The 27,652-nt window shown below is 38.5% G+C and overlaps 2 protein-coding genes across 3 annotated transcripts in view; one reads left to right on the forward strand and one right to left on the reverse strand.

Annotated features, from left to right (window-relative positions):
• PI4KA (phosphatidylinositol 4-kinase alpha) overlaps positions 1-27,652 on the forward strand; it is a 56,815-nt gene that overhangs the window by 791 nt on the left and 28,372 nt on the right. Inside the window, exons 2-19 of one of the 2 annotated variants that reach the window (XM_061466048.1) lie at positions 1,663-1,779; positions 2,964-3,057; positions 3,728-3,816; positions 4,321-4,393; positions 4,677-4,936; positions 5,600-5,666; positions 6,733-6,881; positions 7,478-7,543; positions 8,508-8,604; positions 8,991-9,182; positions 9,891-9,991; positions 10,699-10,828; positions 11,583-11,715; positions 12,440-12,535; positions 13,170-13,353; positions 13,508-13,611; positions 14,590-14,758; positions 17,078-17,128. In XM_061466048.1, coding sequence (XP_061322032.1) covers positions 1,663-1,779; positions 2,964-3,057; positions 3,728-3,816; positions 4,321-4,393; positions 4,677-4,936; positions 5,600-5,666; positions 6,733-6,881; positions 7,478-7,543; positions 8,508-8,604; positions 8,991-9,182; positions 9,891-9,991; positions 10,699-10,828; positions 11,583-11,715; positions 12,440-12,535; positions 13,170-13,353; positions 13,508-13,611; positions 14,590-14,758; positions 17,078-17,128 — 2,172 coding nt within the window. The remainder of the gene's footprint in view (positions 1-1,662; positions 1,780-2,963; positions 3,058-3,727; positions 3,817-4,320; positions 4,394-4,676; positions 4,937-5,599; positions 5,667-6,732; positions 6,882-7,477; positions 7,544-8,507; positions 8,605-8,990; positions 9,183-9,890; positions 9,992-10,698; positions 10,829-11,582; positions 11,716-12,439; positions 12,536-13,169; positions 13,354-13,507; positions 13,612-14,589; positions 14,759-17,077; positions 17,129-27,652) is intronic. The other variant, XM_061466049.1, reaches the window with a different exon arrangement.
• Positions 18,382-27,189, reverse strand: SERPIND1 (serpin family D member 1). Its single transcript, XM_061466050.1, has 5 exons — positions 27,076-27,189; positions 24,194-25,065; positions 20,231-20,504; positions 19,130-19,274; positions 18,382-18,702 (listed from the first exon to the last, which is right to left on the reverse strand). The coding sequence occupies exons 2-5, from the start codon at positions 25,047-25,049 to the stop codon at positions 18,511-18,513; spliced, it is 1,467 nt and encodes a 488-aa protein (XP_061322034.1). The 5' UTR covers positions 25,050-25,065; positions 27,076-27,189; the 3' UTR covers positions 18,382-18,510.

Here is a 27,652-nt window from a genome sequence, read left to right on the forward strand (position 1 = left end):
AGTCTAATTGGGGCTGGTTGCTCTACTTTGTATCTGGTTAAATGCAAGCGACAGAATCAGCTCAAGATAAAATGTGCCTGGTGGAGATAAACCTCTCCTGAACGTCAAACCAGACCAGTGGGATCTCCATCTGGGTAGTTCCCCTCATGGGTCTACGCTGCTGGCACGGAGCAGCTGCCATGGTCAAGCATGGTGATCCTGCAGGGGGCAGAGGTGGACAGCTTGGTGGTGCAGGCTTCTTCGTTCTTCTTCTGGGAGTCTATTAGTCTGACAGCCAACTCTGAATAACTTTCTTTTAATCTTTGCTGCTGGTTGACTAATATCCACGGACTTTCCTTTCCCTTCCAAGACTTAAATGATATTAAAAGTTCTTATCTAGCAAAAGATATTCACTCATATTACCTTAGATACTAACCTGATGTGGAACGTACACATCAGAAGTTGCTTTACAAAGTTCGTATTCCCTCTGCGGTATTTTCTGTTGAGGATTATTTGTGTTGTGTTACAGGTCTTGTAATTCGGAGGTGTGGCAGTTTAAGGACCAGAATCTTGAATTCCACAAAGCATCCAGTAAACTCTTCTAATTCTCTAGGGAAATAGTTTCTTGGCTTAGAGATTTAGAGGTGGAGTGTTTAAAGAGTTATCTAAGTCAGAAGTAGCTTGGTATTCAAACATAGTTATTTATTACGACAGTTCATTTAAGGTAATATTTATTAATATCAAGGGGATTTATCAAAAGACAATATGCTTGTGGCATTTTCCCTTTCTTAACAGTTCCATGGGGGGGGGGGAGTATTTGGGAGATTTTGGGAGATTCACTGTATTTTTTAGATGCGTGTTTGCAGGCTACGGAGAGAAATAATAGGTAAGTAGTGAGAAAATAATAGTTCTTGAAACTTAATCTGTTGTGTTAAAAAAGGATTTGAGCAAAAGCCATATCCAGCTAGGTGACAGTTTATTTTTCATTGCTGTATATGCAGAAGGCATTGATGCAGCTGTACCAAAGCTCCATCCGCCCAGTTTTTGTTCACAGGAATGGAGTTAATGTAACGTATGTGCCTGCTGCATATTTCTTGCCCATCCAAAATGCTCAATGAATTAGTGGAAGGAAGGCTTTGTTGTAGCAGGGATGCAGGAATGAGCTTTGTGAATGTGATGCTCTGAAAGTTTCAGAAATTCTTTTGAAATGTGGAAACACTTGATCAAGTGTTGAAGAAAACTTTTAAATTGACCCCTGTTGTAGTAAAAATGTTTGACTTGAGATTTTTCTGTCTTTAGTTTCTGTCGTTCATCACTTTTTCCTCGCCTTTAGATGCTCTCATTAAGATTGATGACTAAAGGAGAGTAATGTGGCCACCTGTCTTCCAGAGGGTGGAAAGACTACTGTCCACTTCAAGCACAGGAATGAGTCTTGAAAAGCACAGCCAGCTGCTTCCTCTGCTCTGAAAACATCTGCAGTTGTAGCATTGCTCCCCAGGCCCGTTGCTTGCTGGGCCCTAGGGCTGTGCCATAAAGAAGGAGTTGGGAGCCAATTGTTTGCTTCCCTGAGGTCTGCTGGTGGGCTTGTAAAAGACGGTTTTAACACGTTGACTGTTGTTCTCTTGGGTAGTTGTGACAGTTTCAGTCTTATTCCACTGTTCTTTCCCTCCGCTGTTTTTTCAGGTACAAAAACTGCTCTGTATGTGTCCAGTGGATTTCCACGGGATTTTCCAGTTAGATGAGCGTCGCAGAGATGCTGTGATTGCTTTAGGAATCTTTCTAATTGAATCTGACCTTCAGGTATTTTTCCTGCTTAAGCTATAACTCTGTTTAACGTGAAAGTTTATGCGTGAATTCAGGTTTAGTTGTTCAGTGAAAATGGAAATTTGGTATTTACTTTTCATAAAAATAAGTAAAACGATCAGAGAGAACAGATGGATGCAGGCAGGAGAGCAAAAGGAAATGAGGACAGCACTGACAAGTGTGTCATAGCACTGCCACAGCCAAACTGCTGTCGTGTTTTTTGGTTATGATGGCTCATGGAGAGAAAAGAGGCTGTTCAGGAGGATTTGCTCAAACCATATTTGTCATTGCTTGTTCTTCCCTACATGCTTCTGAATGTCAGGTTTGTAATAGGCCTTTTCATACCTGACACTACCCAGGATAAAAAGACAGTGCATGTGGGCTGCATTGTAAGCAAGCACCCCTTTTGTCTCCGTCAGCCTGTGAATGACAAGCTGGTTCTCTTCCCTTTAAACCCTGGGTGTGGTGGTGTTCCATGCAGAGGAAAGGAAGGGTATAGAGTCCTATGTCCAAAGACATTAGTCCTCACTTTAAGCTGTTTAATGTTGCTAGGGTTTGTATCGGGAATTTTTTCCTATTTAATACTGAGTTACTATGATATAGCTTTGAATGCATGTTAATAATGTTGTGGGGTTTTTTATTTTTTTGTAGTATGGTTTAAATACGGCAGTTCTGTTTGTGTTTCGTAGTGGGGTTTTTTTTTGTTTCCAAAGCCAGCAGTTAATATTAATTAATCCAACTCTGAGGAAGAGAAGTGCTCCCCTTTGATTTGCAGATTAGGAAGCTGAAGCGTTACACAAGATGTGTGAAATGGTGGCTATGAGATGGATCACATGTACTGAATTGGGACTGGTGCTCTGAATTTCTAGATGCCTTAAAATTATTGTGTGACCTTGTAAATTAATAAATTGTTTGGGGTTAATTACTGTTCTTAATGTTTTTCTCCAACTTTCATGGAGCACGAACTGTTGCCTAGAATGAAAGGATTGGATTTATAGCACTGAATTGGTTTATTTTCATTTGCCTGTGTTGAAATCAATTTTGCAATATTCAAGAAGCCTGTGGAGTAATCATTAGAAGCAAGTTCTGTGTGTGGTTAGTGTAGTCTTTCTATAAAGTAGCTTGAGATGATATGGTTCAGCTTTTCTTCTCCATTTTAAGAAGAGTGTTTTTCTCTTTAGCACAAAGATAATGTGGTTCCATACCTCCTTCGACTTCTGAAGGGTCTGCCCAAAGTCCAATGGATAGAAGAAAGCAATGCACGGAAAAGCAGAGGTGATATTTGGATTTTTTTGATCTTTCTATGGTATGACAGCTAGGAAATAGAAATAACAAGGGTTATTCAGGGCATGGTACAAGGGGAGCTGACAGGTCCTGCTAGAGTCTAACCTCCTGACTTAACAGCCTTTAATACTGATTTTCTTTAGCAGCAGAGAGAAAGTTGAGTAGCTCCTACCTTTCTTGCCTGACTGCTTTGCAATACATTACACTATCCAATAATTCTATGCTCAATATATTTTGTTGCTAAATTGGAGAAGATTGTATAGCAGTTAGAGCAGGAGAGTAGAATCTAAGATTTGTACGTTCTATTCTTCACTTAAATGCTTAGTTGCTATTTAAACCCCTTAATTTCTTGCTCACTTGGTATCTCTTGAAATTGCTGTAGGAATACTTTTGTGTAATACTGTATTTTTTTAATTATTATTTGAAAGCCTAGGAAAAAATTCAATTATTTAAATTATTCTTTTAACATTTCATGCTGAAATTCTACTGGTTACAGTATATTTCTAAATTTTTTATGTAATGTTGTTTTTCTACATTCTATCTCAGAACTGTATGACAAGGGAATCACTTATGTCTTCTTCCTTTATTATTATTTGCTCTTTCTATGTTGATGTTCTCCGACAATGCTTAAGTGGCTCATTTGCTGTCTGTTTCTTTGCAGGCTTGCTTCCAGTGGCAGAAAACTTCAGCTTCTGCTTGGTAACATTGTTATCAGATGTTGCTTACAAGGATGTGTCTCTCAGGGAGCAGGTAGAGTTTATTTTAAGTTTGTGCTGATGTAGTACCCAGTTCTTCAGTCATAGAATCGTTTCGGTTGGAAAAGATGCTGCAATACTGACAAATGTACAGGGTATGCCACAGCTGCTTCCTCTCTTGTAAAGGGATTGGTTGACATTTGTACTGCTGCATTATTTTGCTTGTGTTAATTGATACTCAAGTATCTAGAAGATATTAATAAATCAGCTCTTACTTCTGGGTGTCAGAGAATGTCAGTTGAATTCAGGTTTTGATACTGAGATCAGGAGTGCTGCAGTTTTATTCTGCTAGTACATACCAGCTAACCGCAGACTTGACAAAAGCAGCTTTGTAAGCTGAGTGAGGCAAGATACTACTTTAGTCACACAGCATTAAAGCATCTTGTTTACAGAGGTGCTTACCTTAATATTTGCAAGTTTCATTTGTTGTGGTGATCTAGTATGAGATAATATCTCTTCACCAAAAGATGTTTTTGTATGTCTGTCTTGATTACTTTAGATTTTGGATGCAATTCTACAAGTAATGCAGTTCCTGTTGGGAATGTGCCAGACGCCACAAATGCATGATAAAGGTACTATTAAAATTGTTACTGTATTTGAAACTCCTGTCCTTTGGACTTCTCTTGTGTTTTCTAGTTATCAGGATCGCTCCTGAAAAGTGAGTAGCTTTGCTTCCAGTTTTCTTCAGCACGTATTTATTCTGTTGCTGGCTGGTAAATGTGGAAGTGGAAGTGTATTAAGTGTATTTGTAAAGCACATAAGGCTGAAATAGTTTAGTGAAGTGGTAGCAAAACTATGAAATAGTAGTTCTAAGTTACTGTCAACATAACTGCTTTGTGTGTTTTTCTCTTCCAGTATATTTATGCAAGTATGCAGTGCCCTGCCTGATAGGAATCTCTCGAGCCTTTGGTCGCTACAGCAATTCAGAGGAGGCTCTTCTTTCAAAGCTTTTCCCCAAAATTCCCCCACACTCCCTGAGAGTTCCAGAAGAGCTTGAAGGAATTCGCCGACGATCCTTTAATGATTTCAGATCAATTCTCCCCAGTTCTCTACTCACTGTTTGCCAAGAAGGAACACTAAAGAGAAAAGCTAGCAGTGTATCTAGTATCTCACAGGTCTGTATGACTTGCTCTGTGTTGGAGTTGGTGCTTAGATGATTTCATGGTCTTTGGGGGAGTTAAGACAGCATTAAGCCTGGGTATACAGACAGTCTCTTAACACATTGTTTGATCAGAGATCTTTATTTTGATTCCACAACTGAGTTTCAAAATAGTTTTTAGTTTCTGAGCTCCAGAACAATCAGTGACAGTTAAATTAACTGTACTAATAAGTCTTCACGCAGGACAATTGGCAAACACTATTCCCTGTATTGTGCAAAAGTATTGTGATACATATCTGTGAATTTAGGAAAATGGCACTTAATGGTTAAAGTCCGCAGATGTGCTGAGGATACATGAGCTCCCTTTGGTTTTAGCAGGAGCTGTGGATGTTGTTTTAGGGGAAAAATGGATGCAGGTGCTGGTTTTAAAACCAGAGATTGTTACTAGCATAATTTCATATAGGACATGAGTTATTATTCTTACAGCTTCCCGTTAGTCAAAAGCACTGAATTGGCTTTTTTTAACTTCCCTTTTTCTGCTGGAATTCTGGCAGCGAGTAGTTCCTGCTAGTTTCGCTTGAAGCTGTGATTCATTATAAAATGTACAAACCATTCTCTGGAAGATTTTTCAATGTTTTATAAGTAGTTTTTAAATGATGGCTTGTTTGTAATGTTTCAGGTTAGTCCTGAACGTGGAATTCCCCCTCCCAGCTCTCCCGGAGGATCTGCAATTCACTACTTTGAAGGTAAATTATTTTGCAAAGAAATGGTGTGTGATTCTGGGGTTTTGTTACTGTTTATAGAAAACTAAAAACAAAAATCCTTTTGGCCCCTCTCTGTGCCCTCTAGAATTCTTACAGTAATTCCCTGGTTCATGCGTGCTAGGATACTAACCAATTTTGGGAGATAAAGATAGTAGGAAGTTATTATTAACACGAGTGGTTTCCAAGCTCATTTGTTTCTGAGAGACATCTGATTTCCTTGCTGCTTGGCTGTGCCTAGTACTGAAGAGCTTAATTCAACTAGGCCAAAAATATTTCAGGAGATTAGGCTGAGTAGCTTTGATGAAGAAGTGCTAATATTGTGCTTCACAAGACGATGGAATTGTTGCATTAGGATCTGGAATTTTGAGGCGTTTGTGGCACATTGTATAAATCTAAAGCAGCTGCTCCATATGAAGTAAATGTGACATGGGTCATTGTGTAAGACCTAGTTATTTACTGATGTGAGAAATGGTAAAGGGTAAACTGGGGTGCTCACTAGTGTGTGTTAATTGAGATCATACAAGGCAGAAACATGACAAAATTTCATGCATTAATATACAAATTCTTAACCTTTAAGTTTTGGTAGAGCTCTAGCTGTGAGCTCTTACGTCAAAGCAGGACTTGAAAATAAGCTGTCTATCACAGAATCAAGTGGAGGAGCTCTGCATCTGAGATGTTTGGGGATCTCTGGTTTTGTCTGGCCCTTTGAGGGTTTTAACAGTTGGGGCATTCTCTGTTTCTGGGTTTTCAGGTTAATGTACGTCAGTAGTATGGGGAGACTTCTTGTCAGCAGTGTCTCTGACATGGACCCAAGTCATTGAAATGAATTCTTCCATTGTGATTGTAAACTTCTAATGAAAAAAATGTATTTTTTCATCATTTTCTGTCTTGATTTACCAGTAGATTAGCTGAAATGTGCCTCTTCATAGTTGCAAGTTAAAGACTGTGCCTGTGTTGGTAATAGCTATTTAGCAGTGACTGAACATTACCAGTAACTAAAGTTAATACATCCTTTCTTTCCCTAATCTTCTATTATTTTTCTGATCAGGTTCATATCTTCCTGATGGGAGTGCACTGGATCCTGATTATTACTTCTCTACAATCAGTTCCAGCTTTTCAGTTTCTCCTCTTTTCAATGGCATTAACAATAAAGAGTTTAACATCCCACTGGAAATGCTCCGTCAGCTGTTGAACATGGTATGTGATGCATTCTTATGAAGGCTGCAGTGAGTTTGCATTCTTGATACTTGTGCTGGAAATCATTGCAGTTTAAGTTTTTAGAATTGCAAATAAAAAGGCTGTGTTTGTCTCTCAAGCTTGTGTAAGCTCTCAAGCTCTGGCATTTAACAAAGTGCTTCAATGGCATTCCTAAAAGCTCTCATATAAACCAGGAGGGATTTGTAAAATCAAATTTATGTCAATGTCTTCCTGTTTGAATCTTGGAGAGCTCTTGATCTGAGATAACTTACATACTGCTAGTTACTGAAATAGAAGATTGGTTGCTGCGAGAATGAGACCCTTTCCTGAAAGGGTTTAGTTGCTGGGAACTCACACAGGAGATTAAAACTACTGCCTGTATTTGCTTCCTGCAGCAGCTGTTTTCAAGCAGCACACAGTGGCTCAAATGTATATCTTCTTCTTGCAACCAGAAATTCTTGTAGCCTTAATTTCATCTGACACTTTGCAGTCAGGTGACTTGTTTTCTGTGCAAGGGCAAAGTTGTATTGCTTTCCTGTCTAGAGTCACCATCAAGAAACATCCTTTCTTTACATTTTACTTATTTTCCTTGATAGGTAAAACAGATCGTTGCGGATTCTCTGCTGAAGACCTTGGATACAGTTGTAGCTGAAGTTGCAGAGGTGTGTTTTTAAATTTCTTTTTTAAAGATTTGTTGGTTTGGGTTTTTTTTTTTTGTCTTAAGAAAAAATAATTGGATGACTGTTTCTTTTCTCTGCAAAATGATCTGAATTTCCTGTTAGAACTGTTCTTTCAGTGGCTTAAGTGTAGCTTTGGGCTGTGTAAAATGCAGGGGTGAAGGGGAAATGTTCTTCACTGACATAGAAGGAAATAGTTATTCTTGCTAAAAAATAAACCGTTTCTTACTTTAGCACTCTTATCCTACTCAGTTACAGCATTGGTTGCCCAAAAGTGGTTTGCAGTAGATTAAGGTCTTTATTGCATATTACAGTAACACTGTCTTTTTTTATCATATGTTGGTTGGTTTCTTTTTCTGGCTTGGAAATCGCTGCTGCCTTCTTAGTGTCATTTCTACAAGTTTAATAGTGTTAAGTTTGTGGACCTTTGCTTTCAGAGGTGACATACTTGTTTCTGTAGCTCTGTGAGTCCTTGTTCCTTCCCTGGGAACAGTTCTCTTAACAGCCTCCACCACATTTTATGGAGTTAACCTCATCTCCTTCTGGGTGTAAAGTTGTGATGAAAAGACCATGTGTTGAGTTGTGCAAGAAAGTAACTTTGGTGTTTGCTCCAGCTTTCTTTTAAGTACTGCTGTATTTGAAAGGTAGGCCTAAGTGGAGACATCTTTCTCTCTTTGAGGATAAGAGGTTCAAGTCCTTTTTTCTTTAAAAACACTGTTAGAGCATACATGTGCTCTTCAAATCAAAAGAGTGAATCTTATTTGGTGCACTGAATGGCTGTACTTTTCCTTTTGGTGAAAGTAGAGGGAGGAAAAGCTGTGAGGCTGCTTCTGGTACCTGTGTTAAATGCTTGTTTACATTGTAGAGGAGAACATGTGATTCAAATAAGATTTATTTATATAATGGAAAGTACTTTTGAATCTAGCAGCTTGTTTCCTTTCTCTTTCAGACGGGTGCTAGTACGGATCTCTATTATAAAACATTCAGTGATCCTCTTTATCTTGCTCAGTTTAAAATGCTGAGAGACACCTTATACTATATTAAAGGTATAGTGTTTGTATTGTTTTAATTTGTCCTTCATTACTTTTAGGATCCAAAGCATTGTCTGCATTGTATTGAGTGCTTGAACACTGGGCTTTGCATTTCCTGGGAACTCTACATAGGCTGTAAAATTTGTATTCTGAAATGTTTCAATATAAAATAGGTCCTATGGGAATAGAACCATTAAAAAGCACTATTAAAAAGATTAATAGATGGCATTTCAGTTGTCTGCTCACTGATGGACTTCACTATGAAATTTATCATTTAATCAGGACAGAAAGTTCATTAAATAGTTTTATTTATAACTTAGCAATGAATTTTTATGTGCTGTCAATCTGATACACTGACTCCTATCCTTCTAGTACAATGCTGTTTCCTTTTATTTCTTTAGACCTTCCCAACTCATTTGTGAAGGAAATCCATGATTTTGTGCTAGAGCAATTCAACAGCAGTCAGTCAGAACTTCAGAAAATCCTTCATGATGTGGATCGGCTGCACAATGAACTGAGCCCTTTAAAACTGCGTTGTCAGGCTAATGCTGCCTGTGTGGATCTCATGGTGTGGGCTGTCAAAGATGAACAAGGTAATAAATGCTCTTCAGTCTCTGGATGGTCTGTTGTCTTTAAGTTGTAGAAATACTTACAAGGTCTGAGAGGAGATGATGCTCAGAGAAATATAAAATCAATTTCAGTGAAATATGTTTTGCAGTTAGAGCACAAGAGTAAAGCTTCCATCAAAAAGTTGTCAAATTAGTTGAGTAGGTAATTAGACATCTCTGTAGAAATGGAAACAGAATCATCCTATTAGCTTACCTGCAGGAGATGGTCGAATTGCTGCATTAGATGCAGCTGCTTATTTTCTAGTTTGTTTTTAATTATTGCTCCTAGTGTCTTACATGTTTCTCAGTAAAAAAGATGGTTTTTCTTCATTGCTAACAGGACTTGGAAGCTCTTTCTCACTTTTTCTCTATTTTCTTGTATAGTTTGTACATGGCCTCTGAGTATGTGAAGGATTTTTTTCCTTTGAACCTTGCAGTACTTCATTTCTGCCAAATATGAAGTACACTGAAAATCAACTTTACGTACTGTCATTCTCTCAGTGTTTGGCAGAGCTGTTTGGTGCAGATCCTCATTTTCCAAAACTGTTTTCACAGGATAAGGACTCTTTGGGAAACTGTAGCATGAGAAGAGTGAAACTGTTAAATTTTAGAAATTCCAGTAAGCGTTGGATTGTGTATGGCCTAATAATAAATCTGATGAAAAATAAACCATAAAAATTATCTTTATTGAAGGTGCGGAAAACCTGTGCATCAAGTTATCGGAGAAGCTGCAGTCAAAAACCTCAAGCAAAGTCATCATTGCTCACTTGCCACTGCTAATTTGCTGTTTGCAGGTCTGTCTTTACAGTGTTTGACATTACTGTGAGAGTCGTGGGAGAACACTTTTTGTCTGCTATTTGTGTTACTTTCCATGAATGTGTTCTACATTTGGATTTTAGAGGTCTGTTGTGGAAACTAGAACTGTAATAGAGCTGTGCTTTCAAAATTTTCTTAGCTCATCTACTTCTTGAAGAACAATATTCATGAGGGCTTTTTTACCAGTATTTAATTTCTGAAATATTTGGATTCTTAGTCCATTAGATAAACACTTCAAATACTGGGCCTGGCATATTACGAGTTCTAAGACTAAGGCTTGGTTATTCTAAATTTTGTCATCTTATTTGGCACTTACTCATAGTCTTACAAATGTGGTATTTTCTACCACATAGTAAATAGTAAAGTTACCAGGATTCCAACATTCTTAAATGTTGGATCTTGTCCAGTAACTTTCTTTTTTAAGGAGTGCAGTTCATTCCATCTAATCCTGTGGAATCGCCCAGGAAGCAAGCAGCAGTGACTGGCATGATGCACTCTAGAATCTAAAAGAATTAGAAGCTTAAAATGCCTAAATCTTCTCTTAAAAACTGAATCCCTCAGAACTACACGTAGTTCATTTTCCCTTGTTTTTTTTTTCCTACTGAGCTGAAGTTGCAGTCTTACAGTTGAAATAAAAATTGTGCTGTTTTATTCTAAGTGTTGTATTTTTGTTTTTCTGTTTTAGGGACTAGGACGTTTGTGTGAGAGGTTTCCTGTTGTGGTTCATTCTGTCAACCCATCCTTGAGAGACTTTCTTGTGATACCTTCCCCGGTGCTCGTGAAACTTTACAAGTATCATAGCCAGTATCACACAGGTAAAAGAAAAAAGGCCGCATTCCAAAGGACATGCTAGTGGTTGCTTTCCAAATTACATGACTTTTTTATGCTTTTGGCTATTTTGTGTAGGGGAAAATGGAGATAATTTCTGTGGGGTTTTTCGGAGGTGGAGCGGAGGAATGCTGATCACGTTCTGATACAGCTGTATCTAAAGGCAAGCAGCGTGTGTGGAACTACATTTTATCCTAGCAGTAATATTGCTGAGCCTCTTTTGCTGAAACTCAGCACTTCCATCCTGAGTGAGATCACCACCTAAAGAATGTTCCTGCAGTATAGAAGGCAGCTGTTAGGTCTCTCCAAAGCCACTTTTTCTCCAGGCTGAACAAGGTTGTGTTCCTCAGACTCTCCATATACCTCCTCTGCTCCAGCCCCATGATCTTCTTAATGACATTTGGCAGTTTTTTTGTTGTTGTTTTAAAATTATCGTATTATGGTTAAAAAAAAATAATGTTCAGTTTAAATCACTTGCAAATGCAAAAGCAGAATTGTAATTCTAAAGCAGAACAGGTAAAATGGTGGCTAACTTTAGGAATAATTATTTAGAAATGGTTAAATGCAGTAATATCTGGTACAGGTAGTGACAACACGTGCACTTCCAGATTTCTTCAGCTCAACTTTCTAAGCTGTAAAATAGTGGTTTGCACTCGACAGATATTGCTCTGCCTGTGTGCTCTCATCTTGGGGAAAAAGGGTATTTCACATGGTGTTGATCTCCATACTCTCTGTTCTTAGTAGGTGGGAATGACATCAAGATTAGTGTCACCAATGAGCATTCAGAGTCCACTCTGAATGTAATGCCAGGCAAGAAAAGTCAACCATCCATGTACGAGCAGCTGCGTGACATTGCCATAGACAACATCTGCCGGTAAGAGAGATTTGCACCTTGTTGGAATATGTGTTCTATTTCCCTAGCAGAAAAGCATTGTGACCATTGAGAAGATGCTGCTCTGTGCCTCTATAAAGGCTTTTTGCCTTTTTTGATCATGACTTCGTTTTCGTTTGGACACAGACTCAGAATGGTTTGGTCTGGAAAGGACCTTAAGATCATCTAGTTCCAACCCCCCCCCCCCACATCTCTTGGTTCTGTTTTTGTCCAAATTGTAAAATTACAATTTGGTCTCATTGTTTTGCTTCCCACATATGTAACTCATGCAGTCACCAGTTTGATATTCAGTGGGATTTTTGTTTTCTGCTTAGATTGTCATGTTAAGTGAGCCTCTGTGACAGGATTGTGAAGCACTAAAATGTGGGCAGTGTGATGATTATTATTCTCTTGTAGACAGCTACAGAGAGCTGGAGAGAGGACAAATAGCTGGTGACTGGAGACAAGGGATTGAAGTTTGTAAAGCAGTGGGTTCTGAGTTTACGTTATTGCTTATTCCCATCTTTATTGTTTCTGGAGAAAACAGCAGTAGAAACTGATCGTTATTTAAAATACATCTGCAGTTTTCATAGGCAGGCAGTTCTTCAGTATAACTTTTTTCCCTTCTACCTGTAATGTGTTTACAATAGTAAAAAGTGAAATGTTTCACTTATGCATATTTTTTTCTCCTCTGTTCCAGCAAGTTTTCTGTTCATTGTTATTTCAGGTGCTTGAAAGCTGGCTTGACTATAGATTCAGTGATTGTTGAGGCCTTTCTCGCCAGTTTATCTAACCGTCTGTACATCTCTCAAGAGAGTGATAAGTAAGTTCTCTGTCATCAAATCAATTTTTCCTTCACTTGGTGAAGCTGAAGCTTATTCTAAGATCAAAGTACAGGCAGCGTTATTTTAGAGTTAAGTATCTCTGAGATTAGTGAGCTTGTGTGGGGTCAAGATCTTCCCATGCAAACCTGTGCAGAACTTGAGCTCTCATTTTCATACTGAGAGCTATGGATTCATTTTTATCTGATTCATTATTCAGTGTGTCACTTGTGGCATTTGGCTTGATTCACCTTTAAGAGATCTGTCAACCAAGAAACTGTCAAAGGGATGTCCTGTAGTAGCTGGTCTGACTGTAATGTCTTAAGTGTTTTGCAGATCACTTTTACCTCTTTTCGGTGTGGTTTCTAGAACAGTTTGTTCATGGATTAGCGTGGGTTTCTTGGATAATACATTTGTGTGGGGTTTTGGGGTTTATGTTTTATTTTGAAAACAAGCTTGTGCAAGTATATCTCTAATGTTAATGTTAGGAGTAGATGGGTATCAAGAGTGTTAATATTAAAACTGCTTGAATTTAGTATATCAGCTGTCTCTTATGTGAAAGGTAGCTGTTCTTGGAGGTCTTTAACTGTTGAACAGTTACGTGTATGGTGGTTTTTGTTTATTTGTTTTGTACAGGGAAGCTCATTTGATTCCTGACCACACAATTCGTGCTCTAGGACACATTGCAGTGGCACTGAGGGACACCCCAAAAATGATGGAACCCATCCTACAGATCTTACAGCAGAAGTTTTGCCAGCCGCCTTCTCATCTTGATGTACTCATTATTGATCAGCTGGGCTGCTTGGTCATCACTGGAAATGTAAGGAGCGGGGCAGTTCATGATCCCTTTCCTTTGTTTTGTTATGTTTATTTTACTTTATTATGTAAAATACTGTGTTTACAGGGTGATTGTTTAGAGAGATTGTATTCAATAAGCTTTACTCACTGATTTGCTTGTTTGGGTTTTTTTGCAGCAATATATTTACCAGGAGGTGTGGAATCTGTTTCAGCAAATCAGTGTTAAAGCAAGCTCAGTTGTTTACTCTGCCACAAAAGACTATAAGGATCATGGATACAGGTAACACTTGGCTGTGTCCCTGAATTGTATGAATACTACATTGTAGTATTCATAGTAGTATAACATTATGCTACTTGAGTGATTTTCCCATTTTCCCCACATTAAGTTATAAATAGCACTCCTTTTTTTTTTCTTTGATTTTAAAAAGCATTATTTTAAAAGTATTATTTTAAAAATAGTAGCATTTCATAATGCGGAGATTCATAAAAATGGTTTTCACTGCAGGTAGTATTGATTTTTTTCCTTTTCTAAGGAGTTAATGTTTGTAGATGGTTGTACATTATCTGTAACCAGAATAATTAATATCTTAGCCTAGAAAAGCTGATGAAGTTCCACTGGGTTTTGTGTGTGAGTGGTGGTTTTGGTTTTTAATGTGGTCCCAGTGCATGTTAGGGTTTAAATCCAAACCATTAACAGTTTAATGCTCAGTATCTTAGTATGCATTGTAGTGTCTGTTATGACTAAAGATTGTCACTGACTTTGTTGATAGTTGGGGTTGCCTGAGTATCTTTTAATGTAGTATGTGAGTAACCAAGGATACTATTCACACACACAGTATCACAGTATGCTAGAGGTTGGAAGGGACCTCTTCGTTCAGTATGCTTTAGCATGCTGTCTGTCCCAGTGTAATCTCAGCAATCAGAACTCGCCCTAGTTCTGATTTTTCTGCTCAAGAGCTTTCCCAATCTAGAAACGCAGCTCTCTGCTGCTTTTCATCTGTAGCTGTATCAGGTACAGGAAAGTAATTTCCTTTTGGCTGTAATAACATCATAAGGAGACAAAGCTTACAAATAATTTTTCACTTAAATACTGATTGCATTTCAGTTATTAGTGATGTGCTACTCATAAAAACAAAAAACTCTTAGTGAAAGAATGGCAGCAGCCTTGTTACAAGAGTTGCTATCAGCATTATAAAGAAAGCACCGAGAATACAGAACTTTGAGGAACCTGCTGTTCATAACTGTTCTTTCTCCCCAGACACTGTTCTTTAGCAGTCATTAATGCCCTGGCTAACATTGCTGCTAACATTCAAGGAGAACACCTTGTGGATGAACTACTGATGAACCTGCTGGAACTGTTTGTTCAGCTTGGGCTAGAAGGAAAGAGAGCTAGTGAGAGAGCAAGTGAAAAAGGACCGGCACTGAAGGTCAGATGTTTGCTGGTTTTAGTTGTAAAAAACTCACGTTTGATAGTGATTTTATATACAAAATATACATTTTTATGTTTCATTAATTCAAATGTGTTTGTACTGATAAGATTTTCTCACTGGTGTGGTCTGGGAGCTGTTCCCTGCTTCTTAGGGCAGATAGGTATCACTTCCATTTGAAATAAGTACATTTTCCTAATAGTGAAAGGAACAATGTGGTGCTTCTTTTTAACCTATAGTGCTAAGTTCTTTATTCCTTTATGGGAAGGATGAACTCTTGGTAAATGCCTTTGAAATGAGTCTGTTTGCTTTGAAGATAGACTGCATTTAATCAGGGACAGCAACTGTTCTCTTAAAAGGGAGCTAACACATGTCTAGAATCTGCTTTTCAGGAAGTCTGTGGTGGAAGATCTCTCTCCATGGGTTTCATTGTTTCTTTTAACCACAGATAAGCATGTTGAAATTGTGAAGAGCATACTGTAAACATTGGTCTAAAATGATGCTTCTAAATTAGTTTCCACCCTCCTTCTTTTAGAGATACTTTTTCTCTGAGTTTAGGAGTCACTATGGGAGACCAATTGCTGCAGTGGATTAAAGCTGCTTGCAAATAGAAAAATATATGATTGATTTAACATGGATTTGAGCTAGGAGGCAGTGTTTCTTTATGATGAAGATACTGATAGCAGTTTTCACTAGAACACTCTTCACTCAATGTAGAGTAAAAGTTCTGAAAGGTATTCTGAAGAGTGGGTTACTTAACTTTCCGGAAGAGATCAAAGAGGTAAAACACTGTACATGTTTTGCTCCCAAACATTCTTTGATGGTTTGCTATGTCCTTGCTTCTCAGTATGCCTTTTTATGGACTTAAACTTGCTCACTAATCAGTGAACAAATTCAGTGGCTTATTCTTTTCTGTGTCAGATTGGATTTTTCAATCATAAAAGTGGCTTCTGAGAAACTTGGGGTTTTTTGGATACTGATGATAGTTAACACAGATGTCCCTTGAGTATGCCCAGGGATGGGATTCAATGCATCTTCTTCATCCTCAGTGCCATAGATTATCATAAAGAGGCTGATACCCCACTTCTGTAACAAAAATGCTAGTAGAAAAGTGAGTTTTCTACACTTATATTGATGTCCTATGCTGGGTTCTTGCTATCAGCTTGCACCTGAACTCTGTGCAGCAGTTTCTTGTGTGCAGTGGGCTGTCCTGATGCTAGCAAAAAAAAATATAGTGACTTTTTCCAGTTGTTTCTACCCCTTAGAGTGACTTGAGTGCTGTTCTAGTCACTTCTGAAATATTTAAGGGTCCATCTTTTGTTTTGCTTTATCTTGGACGCTACAGTATCATTACTGTTTCATCTGGGGGCTATTTGGCTTTGTTTTTCTCTCTTGCCCTTCCTTCCTTCTTCCTCTTTTTAATTGCTTCCTTCTGGTTTACTTCACTTCATGCAAAGCTGTACTCTGTTAGCGTGTCTGCCTTGCCTCTGCTCTGCGGGACCAGTGGTTTCTGTAACTGGTCTCTTGTAAGGAGAAAGGTGGAGGGATCTCTACCTCCCAAATCCAGTATGTAGGAGTATGGGAGGTAGGGCAAGACCTCAGAGAGCTCTCTGAGCGTGGTTATCTGTGCTGTCACTGTTTGCCTCATCATAGAAGGTGAGAGACAATGTCCTGTATGCGGTGGATGTTTTCAGTTCTCAAACACTGTATTTAGCCAAGAGCAAAAACTCGTATATAGAGTACAATTAGAAAGTCCTAAGAAGTCAAAGGAAATATGTATTTTCCTTATGCTTCCATTTCAATGGAAAAGGCTGCTCCTACTGCTTAAATAAACTCTTGAAAATTGTGTCTTTTATAAACTTGTCATTTTTTGCTTCATTTTGGAAGTCAAATGAGACTGAGTAAACATTTGACACTTGTCTGTGGCCACCCATTTAATATCAGCATTTTTCTTGTAGCTCTTGAATGCCAGAATAGATGTGATATCAATGAATATTCCCCCTCATTTTAGCTAAAGGTATAATACCTAACTTCCAAACATAGACCTTGTGCTGGGAGAGAGAAAAAGAATCCCGGTAGTCTGTGAGGAGCCACCTGCAAAGCTTTGCTGAAAGACTCCAGGGTGTGCCCTGAGGAAGTCCTGTGGATTTCTAGGATGCTCTCTTGGCCACCTCGTGCACATCTGTTTTCGAGATATAGAGTTGTAATTGGCAATCTATGTTTTCATTTGCATAGACAGTAGGAATGTGTGATGTCTTGTAGCAGGTATTTAAGAAATGCTTTTGTAGATGTTTCGATAATTTCCTTTTTCTTTTCCAGGCCTCCAGTAGTGCAGGAAATCTGGGAGTGCTTATTCCTGTTATTGCTGTGGTGAGTATCCAATGATCGGGTTGTTGCAAATGGAATATTTCTCATATGTCAAGTATCAGTGCTAACTCATGGTCAAATGGTTTGATTAACAACTAGTGCAGAAGTAAGCATCCAAGAGAAATGTAGTATTGTGAAATGGTATTTCTTGCTCTGATAGGGGGAAAACAGTTTTTTGTTAATGACATATTTCAAAATGATTACTGCTTGGTGATTCAGGATTATTAAATTGTTGCTAGTTGTGAATTCAAGAAATTCATAAGCTAAATAATTCTGCAGGGGCTATTTCTTTGAGTAGTGTTTGGCATGTAATTCCTTGCATAGTGAGAAAAGATTACTGCTTGTTAGAGACTTACTGTAAAAGTTATGGAAGCACTTTCCTGTTTGGAATTTTTATTGATGATATATCTGTTCTGAATAGCTGGTGATAACTGTATTTTTCTTAACCAATGTGACCTTTAAATGGAGTCAGATAGTGCCAGAATCTGAAGCAAGAGTTAATGGTTACATTATGGTGGTTGAAGCAAATATTTGACTTTCTTGCACAATGTATGAAGATCATGAGTTTTGAGCAGTAGCTGATTTGCTTTTCTGCTTGACCTCTTTCCCTTGAATAATTTCTGCTACTTAAGGTCTTAAACCCCCATATTTCAGATGCTGCAGCTGACTTAATTCCTGATAAAATAATTAAATGTAGGGCATGAATATTTAATCTTATGAATATGCTTTTCTTTTTGCATATAGATAAACCAATAAAATGTGTATATGGACGCTAGTGATTTCTATTGTGAACCTTCAGTACTGAAAATTGTACCCCAGATGGTGGGCTTACAAGGAAGCACAATGTGAGGCAGTAGAGACAAATATCTGAGCTTCCTATTCAATATCAGTTCGTCATCATCTTTCATCTAATACTGATATGTCACTGGCTGCCATATTAAAAAGCTTTGTGTATAGGGTGAAGTTAGGTAATGTAAAATACCCAGGAGAGGTTTTGGTTTCTGAGACTGGTCAGGTATTCAGGATTTCCTTATACCTATTTATTATAAGGAGACATCCTAGCACAAATTTAGAGCTAAACCTCAAGAATCCAGATAGTCTAAATGTTTTATTGATTACATTTTATACACTGTAGAACACAAAATGTAAGTTACTTTGTGGTATTTTTTTTTTAGTACATTTGTTTCAATACATGGCACTAACCATAATTATCTACTGCTACGAGTCCATTCATATAAAACTACCTGTAGATAATATATTTTCTTTTGATACCAGTGGCTTTTGTATTAGCTAACATGGCAATAAAAATTCCTTTATGGTACTGGTATATTAACATGTAGTTATACAGCCCAGGTGTAACAGTGTGTTGGAGATCTTCTCTGCTTTTAGGATTGGGCTGGGTTGACAACTCTGCCCATAAACAGGAGGCAGCTGGTACGATGTTCATAGATCAGAAACAAAAAGGGGCGGTCGACAATGAAGCGAATCTGAGTGGAAAGAGGCATGAACCCAACGTTGGTTATTGCTCCAGCCTCTGTGCCTTCCTCATTCACAGTTATTGTGCCTTGATGGTTGAACTGTTAAAGCAAACAAAAAAAAAGGGGATAAATAAACAAAAATGAAATTGAAGATCTCTTAAGTACTCTCAAATTATCTGCTCACAGCCTTCCCCCCCCCCAGCTCCATGTCACGCATGTGGCTCCCTTGTGACACTCTTTCTGGTAACTCTTATATGGCAGCAATCCTTTGGTTTTGGTCTGTGAACAAGACTGTTCCTGACTGGCCATAACACTTCTTGTGCCTTTGACATCTTGTTAAACATGTACCTCACTGTAAGAGTAGACAAGTGCATACAGAGAAACCCACATCACTCCTCTGTCTTCCAGGAAAGATGAGGAAAGAAAAAGCTATTTTAGCTTACTGTGAATTGTTTTTACTGTTGTCATGTTTTCAGGTGATACAGTTAAATCAGAAAGGAAATGAAAAGAGGAGAGGAGTAAATACCCGGTCAATGGTGACTTTCTCATCCGATATACCAGAGTAGTCGCCTTTGTCATTAAACAGGTCTTCTATTCCCATGGATCTCAGATAACCAACCAAGTTATAACTCTTCTCCAGCTTAAATTTAGGCAGAACCACTTCTCTTGTTCTAGTAAAAATAAAACCAAAAACGAAAAATCATTGAGAAGATACTTGCATGACTCCTTCGCTTTAGATACCTGTTGTGGTTTGGGTTGTTTGCTGTCTTCAGCAAGCAGGACACAGGAATAGACAGGACTGCTCAATCTACTTTTACTTTCAAATCTTGGAAATCATTACTTTCAAGCTGTGTATTTTAAAAATAATTCCCCTCCCAGAACTGTTAGTTTGTCAATTTGGTGTTTCACTTGCAGTGATTTACAGGTACACAGCTTTGAGCAGTTCAGTGCATGGTTGGATACGCTTCTAATAAACGTCCAACTGTCAGATTTTCTGGAGTACTAAATCGGAGATTTGTCACTTATTGTATACAATAGAATTAAGTTGGCTTCCTGAATAGCCCATCAAATCTGCCCTTTTAATCTTTCTGTCAGGTCTGAAGACGGATACCACCCAGTCTGTCACCTTGCACAAGAGAGGCTGTATAATTTTTTCTCTCCCATAATTGTGATGTCTGGGGTTGATGACTGAGCATGTGCCTTTGCTCAAGAGATGTGTTGAAATGCATAGTGCTGAAATGAGCATAGGCGGCTTTTCATACGATGGCGATTATTCTGCACAAATAACCTGTTATTATTGTGCTCCTGGTTTCCCTCCTCATTGTAAACTTCATCAGTAAGAGTTTTTTCTTTAAATCTGCAACATTAAATTCTTAATAGAAACAATTTTGGAACTCTGTTGGAATTTTCCATCTCAGTCATTGTTGACTTCTTGACAGCATTTAAATCCTGACTGATTGCTGGTCCGAATTTGTAATTCAGTAAATCCATCTTTTGGGGGGATTTATTTAGGTTAAGTGTTTTTAATCACAATATCATGTTATCTTCTATGCTCTTTACTTACCCTTGTCAATCTCATCAAGAAAATACACTAAGGCTTTAACAAGATGTACTTTTCAGCAGATACCTGTTTGTCATGCTCTTCTGCCATTTTTCCACCACTTGAGGTGTTATCTGCTTTTCTAGGGCTTTCATGCCTGAAAGTTTGTGTGGAAGTACAATCAGCATGCTGATGTTCCCCACGAACGGGAGCTGGATCACGCCGCAGTCTAACTCAGGATCTGCAGCAGCTAGGAAGTTCCCTTTAGTCTGCATCATAGGGACTTTTATTGTTTGCTTCTCATTCAGTCGGAAGCTCCTCTTCATAGTCATTTCCACTGGAAACTTATTCTCCCAGGTTCCTGTTAATACAGGGCAGAAGGCAGATAAAAATACCCGAGATCCTTGTTTAATAAAATATTCTTACATTAAGTTTTAATTCATGTGCATTGGGAATTACTGAAGGAGATTGTTGATTTCAATTGAGAAGACAAGTTTTAAAGTGACTTTAAAATTCCTGGGTTTTTTAGCATAGTATTTGTCTGATTTGAGTGCTTTGAATTATAAAAGCAAAAATTACTCGAACTGGAAATCTGGAAGAGGCTGGTGTGTACCATTGTCTTGCTATGAGGAACCTAGACATTACAAAGGTTAAACAGATGGAAGACACTTGGCAGCGCTTGCACCTAGTGGAATAACCGGCACAGCTGTATTTTCTGAGAGACCTGATACTTGAAACCCACACAGAAGCACGGTATTGGGACCTCAAGCTAAGTAATGGCTGGTTTAGTTTTGCATAAAGTTTTAAAAGAGATGCTGAAGGCATTACCTTGACTTAGTCCATTCAAGCCAATTAACTTTCTGTCTTAACACATCCTGAGGAGTTTCTTAATGACCCAGATCGATGTGATTTCAACACGTCTGCAGGAGCCTTTCATCTGACAGGTTTATGCCCAGAAAATGCAGTTCACTGTATTTTGCAGACCAGAGAGTCCATCAAGGTTTGAAGCTTTCTATGTGAAGTTTCTTTGGATACCCCAGATGTTTATTGACTGTGTAAAGAAGGTGCTCTCTTAAAGCAGTATTCTTACTGATCTTTCTTCAGAACCATGGCTCTGGAAAGAACATTTCTTCCTTCATGGGCAGACAAAGCTAGAATTTTATAGTGGAAATAAGGTTCCTGATATTTCCTGTTATAACTCTGGATTTTAGGTCACCATTGGCAGATGAGTACATGGGGAATGTGGCTGCAACTGTGTGGAGAGACTACGGATTTAACCTTGATTGGTAACCTTGTTGTTAAACAGTTGCAAGTAATTTTGAGGTCTGTAATCTGACTTTGCCAAATCGAAGTAACAGAAAAAGCCTTTAGTCCAACTTTAATTCTAATAGTTTCTTCATATGTTGAGCTGATAGGGAGCCGTTTGAGAAATGATCAGACTGTGGTTAATATGCTGAAGGGAAGGGGATGTAAAATGGATTATGCTGTTCCCAAACAAATTGTCTCACTTCAGGAAAAGCCAGTATCGCATATTGCTGTGCTTCAGGGAACAGAATTCACAGTCACAGGACTCAAGCTGCTGTGGGCCAGGGCAGCTTCAGCAGCACTGTCAGCACCTGAGGAATCAGAGACTTTTGTCAGCTCTTCCTAGCAGAAGAGAGGAGCTGGGGAACTTTTTTCTTGGGTTCAGCTTTGCAAGCATGTTTTTGTCTTGTGGTAAAACACTGTTCTCCAGGGGGAGGCTTGTGGCCTTCTGGGGTCTTCTGAAACCACATGGCACTCTCTGACTTTCATGACTTCTTGTTTTGAATCTTCCACCAAGATGTCTTTGGGACCCACCTGCAGTGGCAAATGTTGTCTCCACTGATGGAATTCTCTCTTGTGTTCATGACTAGAATCTCAGAAAAGTAATTTTGGACCTGTCAGAATCTGTCAGTTCTCAAAAGCTGCTGTGATCTATCTTGGCTAAAATACCCGGCTCCTACTTGATAGGGATCTCATAAATGATTGTTCAGATCTCTGCTGAATGGAGGGTAGGTCTCAGCTGGAGGTAGATTTGACACAGACAAGATTAAACTTGCTGCTTACCAATGTGAATGGTTTCCAATAGTTTCTTGATGGTATTTAATGTAAGAGGAGCTTGAGGCTTCATGGTGGTTGGCAGGTATCCCATTACTCAATTACAGTTATTCAGCACAAGCATCACTTGTACTGAGCATCTCTGTGTATCTGAGAATACTCATAGGTTTCTTAGCTCTGAGAGTTTAACAGAGCTTGTCTGCAATGGTGCAATCAGTGTTAATATTGTAAATGGAAAGATGTGAGGAAAAAGCTAGCATGTCTAGGAGGACCAGTGGGGAAACTGGGAATCCCAGGAGCAGAACTTGCTTTTAAAAAGTTTAGTTCTACTCAGAATTACCAAGAGGCTGTCACTCATTAAAGAATGAGAGACAGAAATAAAGAATAGATCTTTTTGGTTTTGAGGTTTGGAAATTACAGTCTTCAGCAGACACCACCAAGGCAATTTGGACTCCATGAGCAGAAGAAAAAGCCAAAAGTCTTTCTGATCTTGGTGACTCAAGAGTTCCAGTACTAAAACTATTCAGTTTTGGTGGAGTTTTTGTGGTTTTGAGATAGCAGAAGTATTTAATAATTTCAGACTAAAGCAAAAATGTATTTTAAATTTTACCAAATCATGAAAAAAATTATTTGCATTTCACTTTGCATTATTCTTTTCTTAGGATGGTCTAATGGACAGTACAGCCATGTATTTAGTAAGATATAATCATCAGAGGTGTACTTAAGGATATAAATAAGTCCCTTTTGGATGGTACTTCAAACCAGAGGAATATTTGGTTCTTATGCTAATAACTGCTTCAAATCTTTTAAAGAGACAAGTGGCATTATTCGAGGAAGTAACACCTTGCAAGTGAGTGGGAAATGGTATGTTTCATTAGCTTAGAGGAATGGTATTCCTATAATGAAATCCTGTGAAGGTGTAAGACAGCCCTTGAGCATTTGTTTCCTGGAAGCGGGATGTAATTGACAAAAAGAAACTCCTTCATAATCTGTGGAAAGGAGTATGTTGTACTCCCAAACACTGTTATCCTTTTGTGCTAATCTGTCCTTTACCAGTGTTTTAAGTCACTTTGATCTGATTATTGTCTTAGTCAGTAAGAGAATTTCCTCTTCTTCCTCAGTTCCTGTTGCATTGGCACCTCCCACCCCTGGCTCATTTAATACCATTTTAAAATACCATTATTGAAAGATTCACAGACTTTCAACCTGAGGCAGAAGAGCAGTGTTGAAAATTTCACCACAGACCCTTAGTTTAAACGTACAGAAATAGAAAATAAGGGTGTATAGTAAGAATGTATTTACTTCAAGCTGTTCAGGGATACATGTAGGAGCCCATATCAGCAGACAGTTTATGCTGAATTATTCTGAGTAGTGAATGTGTTTGGTTTTAGCTGTAGGAGAACACTGTTTTGGTTATATTCCTCAGTCCCCTGTGCAGGCTTGTTGACAGGGATCGTGATCTGATTATATGAAAAAACCCCATACTTGAAGCTGAAATTTTTCATGATCATTCCTATGAATCTTGAATATTTTGGAAATGTTAAATGTTTTAACTGAAATCAACCTGTACCATTTCAGTGAAGCCAATAACTTGAAGAAGGACTGAATGTGACTAATAACTTGCACATGAATTAATACATCACTGCCTGAGACTCCTACAAAGCTTATGATTTCTGAGGTTATTCTGCATTCATATGTTGTTTTTTAGTCTCACTTAAAGATTTTTGGCTGTGATAAGCATTTGCTGTACTTGTACAATACCCACTGACTTCAGGGTGTGACTGGAACATCAGTGTCCTACAGAAAACTGTAAAAGTGGGCTAATAATAGAGATTCTTTTTAATGAGGGAATCGGTAGGCTTCTTTGAAGTGTAGTCTAGATTTACGTTCAGATTGGGATTTCTACCGAAGTATGCAGTGAATTGCAAACTGAGAAAATCCATTGCTAAGATTGAGATAGCAGATTCTTACCTTTAAAGTAGAGACAGTTAAGAATCATCATCAATGTTGTAGGGTTTACATTCACAAGAGCTTCTTTTATTAATCCTTTGGTCAGCTTCAAGATGCGTTCATTGGTTTTAGTTATGAAGCTGGGATCTGAAAAATCAGCTGGTTGAGCATCAGCAAAGTAGTATGTTTTTGTATTGTTTCTGAAGTCATTCAGAATAGAAAAGTCCTTCTGAATATAAAGATCATTGACAGACCTCAGTGTGTAACCAAAGTTGCGCCTGAAGAGCCGATGAGTGAGCTTGCGGAAGAGGTTATGAACGGTCATGAGCTCGTATTTGGTGCTGGCATTAATGAAGTCCTGAAAGCCAAGGACAGATAATACTTCCTGCTGAGTTTTACCCTTCAGACCCAGAGAAATCATAGCCATTGCAGTGGAAATACCAACAGGAGCCATGAGAATATTATCTGAAGAGTTGGTCTTTTCTGCCACGCTGCGGTAAAGGTTGAAGCCAAAGTTTGCGTTGAGGATATTGAGGCGCTGGATTCTGGTTTTGCCTTGGAATAGTTCAAGTATATTTCCTTGCTGAATTTCAGAAACTATGTATGGGGCAGCATCAATAATGTCACTGTAGTCGTCTTCACCCAGTATCTTGTCAAGATCTAGGTAGTCCTCTTCCTCCTCCTCTTCAGGAATCAAGTCATTAGTGATAGTGTTTTCTCTGTGGAACTCCAGTGGTAAATTTGGCATATCATAGGTGCCATTTTCATGTGGCTGTGCATCTTTAAGGCTTTCAAAATGCTGAGTGAAGTCCTTGACTCCACCAAATGTGGAGGTTATGACAAGAGCAAGGGCAAGCAAATGAAATAGAAACTTCATTCTGACAGATCAAAACCTGGAAGACAACGTAACAGTTGAGAGAGCAGAGGGTAATTGAGTTTTAGTTACCTATTGCCTAACTTTAGTTCCCTGCTGAGCTCTGTCAGCAGTGGGTCTATAGTTACCTTATTTGACAGCATTTTTTTAATGGAACAGATCTAAATAGGTGGTTAAATCTGTTTTACTTACAGATCAATCAGTAAAAGCAGTTTTGCTTACATGATGCCTCCATCCTGCCAAAGAATTGGTTGACCTCCTCCCATACAAGTAGTTGTTATGGGCATGTTTCAGCAGTAACAAACTCATTACCTAAAATATGTGGGACTCTTTATTTATAACCCCATAACACTTGAAATATTTACTGTGTTACTAGTGTATGCTAAGAAAACGACATTAAGTTTGAAGATTCCAGCTTGATAGGAGGGACTAGGCATCCACCACAGGAGCATACCAGAAGGCTGAGATGTCCTGAAGAGTTAGAAAAACAGACATCCTGTAGCTACAACAAAAATTGGAGTTTTATGGGAGTACTTTTGGAAGAGCAAGGCTAAAATTTGCTAGAATAAGGGAGATCTAGGGAAGTAACACCAAACCTGGAGCAAGATGGGTATTTGCACTAAACACCGTTAGTGGGACTGCTCTGTGGGAAACGTTAAGGCATAACACGTATCCTGGCCTACTCATGGTGTAATTCGGATGTGTAAACTCGGTGTCTGTGCATGCTTTCTGCAGCTGTGTGCACTCATCTGCTGCTTTTATGAGAAATTGGCTTGATTCTGATTTTTTTATTCTGTTTTGTGTCAGTTTGCTTTTCTGTAGCACTGCGCAGCACGTAGTGCTCTCTGCTTGCTTCATTCTGTGAAGTCTGTGTAGGTTCCTAATCAGAGCTTTGTTTCTCTACATTTGGTGTTATCCCAATGGCAAATTTCTAACCTCACCTGAGAATGTATTTAAGTAGAACCTCCATTAAAGGAAAAGTTAATCTCTTTTTTTATCTACTGAGTATTGGACCATTACATTTTTAAAGATAGTTTTAAAATCAAGAATTATCTTAGATATTTGTAGTTTGAAGAGAATGAATCGATCTTACTCAGCTGTAAAGCACTGTTCCAAGAAGTGGGTCTGAGAGACTTTTCACTATAATATTGGGTTGCAGTAATAACAGTGATCTTAAAAAGATATGAAAAGTGTAATTCCTTTCTGTGACAGTCAAATAAAGACCAAAATGTCAGTATTCAGTAACTCTGTATCATCTGAAACTGAAATGCCAGGGACTTGGCTTCTGCTCAAACTTCTTTAGAAAATAAGACTTTATAAATTTCTGTTAATAGTACTTTTTGGAATAAAAAGGCAGTTATTTACAATATAAATTAGAGCAAAACGTTGAATAGAAATGAAACAAAAATCTTACAAGGTGTTGATTAAAATGCTTTTTAAATTAGGAAATAGTCCAAAGAGCTGTTCTACAGAAGTGAAATAAATAGGTATACATACCTGTACCTCAGGGAGTAAACCCAGTGCTTGAAAGAAAACATTTTCAAGCACGTTGTAGCAGGACTGAAGTAACTGAGCTAACAGGTGAATATTTAAGATTCTCCCCCCAGACTCATTTGCCTGAAATCCTGAAACAATTTAAGGGGATTATCCCATATTAACAAAATCACATTGTTTTCCAGCCCTGAAGGATCCATAGAAGGTGCTCTTTAAATGGTTTTACCCTGTGAAATGACTCAAGTCAGCCTTTTTCTTACTGTTTCTTCACAAATTCATGACTTTTTCTTTCCCCGCCCCCAGGAGTCAGGCCCTTAGGGCTGAGGTGCTCGGTCCAGTAACCACTGCTAAATGCTTTCTGCTTTTGGCATGGAGGAATTTGCTTTCTGTAGTTCCCAACTTTGCATTCTCGTCTTCACCAAAGTTCAGTTCCTGCTTAGCTGCACTAAGATAGTCAAAGCTCGCCTCCGCTCTGCAGTATACGTGTCTTTGGTCAGATCTAGCTAAAATAACAGCAGATGAAAATGAAGCTTACCTTTAAGCCACTGTACGGGAAGGATGTGTTGAATAGCTCAAGTAAGAGGAATGGCAGGGTTTAAAGCTGAACTTTGACGCTAGTTTTTTGTGTATCTCCCAAAGTAAACATTCTCTAAACCAAACACTGCTAAACTTACTTCGTCAGCCAAAATCCCTCCCTTGCCTAGTGATCTCTGCTGAATTGTATGTTGCTTGTTGAACTACTTTTATGGCTTTGCAGGTACTTGTTCACTTTTGAGGAAGATCTTTGAGCAAAACTTGTCGTGTATGTAAGGTTTCAAAGTCAAGCACACACATAAACTTGACTGTTGCTGACCAGTAAAAGCCATGTCACTGCTATTTTGTGCTGAAATGGGGGGGGGGCATCTTAGTGCAAAAACGGACGAGGCCTCTGGTTGTGATGGTCAGGCTTCTTCAGTCAGTGCTACAGTGATGTAAACATTTGTGTTGCACAAGCAACTTTTTTCCATGGTGCCATTCACCAGCTTTTAAAGGGATTAAAGGGATTTATTCATGTTTTTCTTTTTAAATGAACAATCTGCCTCATGATTTATAAATACGCCCAAAGTTGGCTT

This window comes from Pezoporus flaviventris, unplaced genomic scaffold, assembly GCF_033815535.1.
Source record: "Pezoporus flaviventris isolate CSIRO_AGI_PZ_B2104156 unplaced genomic scaffold, CSIRO_AGI_Pfla_v1 ptg000041l, whole genome shotgun sequence".
Lineage (NCBI taxonomy): Eukaryota > Metazoa > Chordata > Aves > Psittaciformes > Psittacidae > Pezoporus > Pezoporus flaviventris.

Excerpts from the sequence above, each read along its gene's own strand:
- SERPIND1 (XM_061466050.1), bottom strand. The coding sequence starts at position 25,049 with ATGAAGTTTCTATTTCATTTGCTTGCCCTTGCTCTTGTCATAACCTCC. Across the intron at positions 20,505-24,193 it reads TAACTGTCTCTACTTTAAAG|GAACCTGGGAGAATAAGTTT; the intron begins GTAAGAATCTGC and ends CTGTATTAACAG. Across the intron at positions 19,275-20,230 it reads CAGAAGAGCATGACAAACAG|AACAAGAGAAGTGGTTCTGC; the intron begins GTATCTGCTGAA and ends TATTTTTACTAG.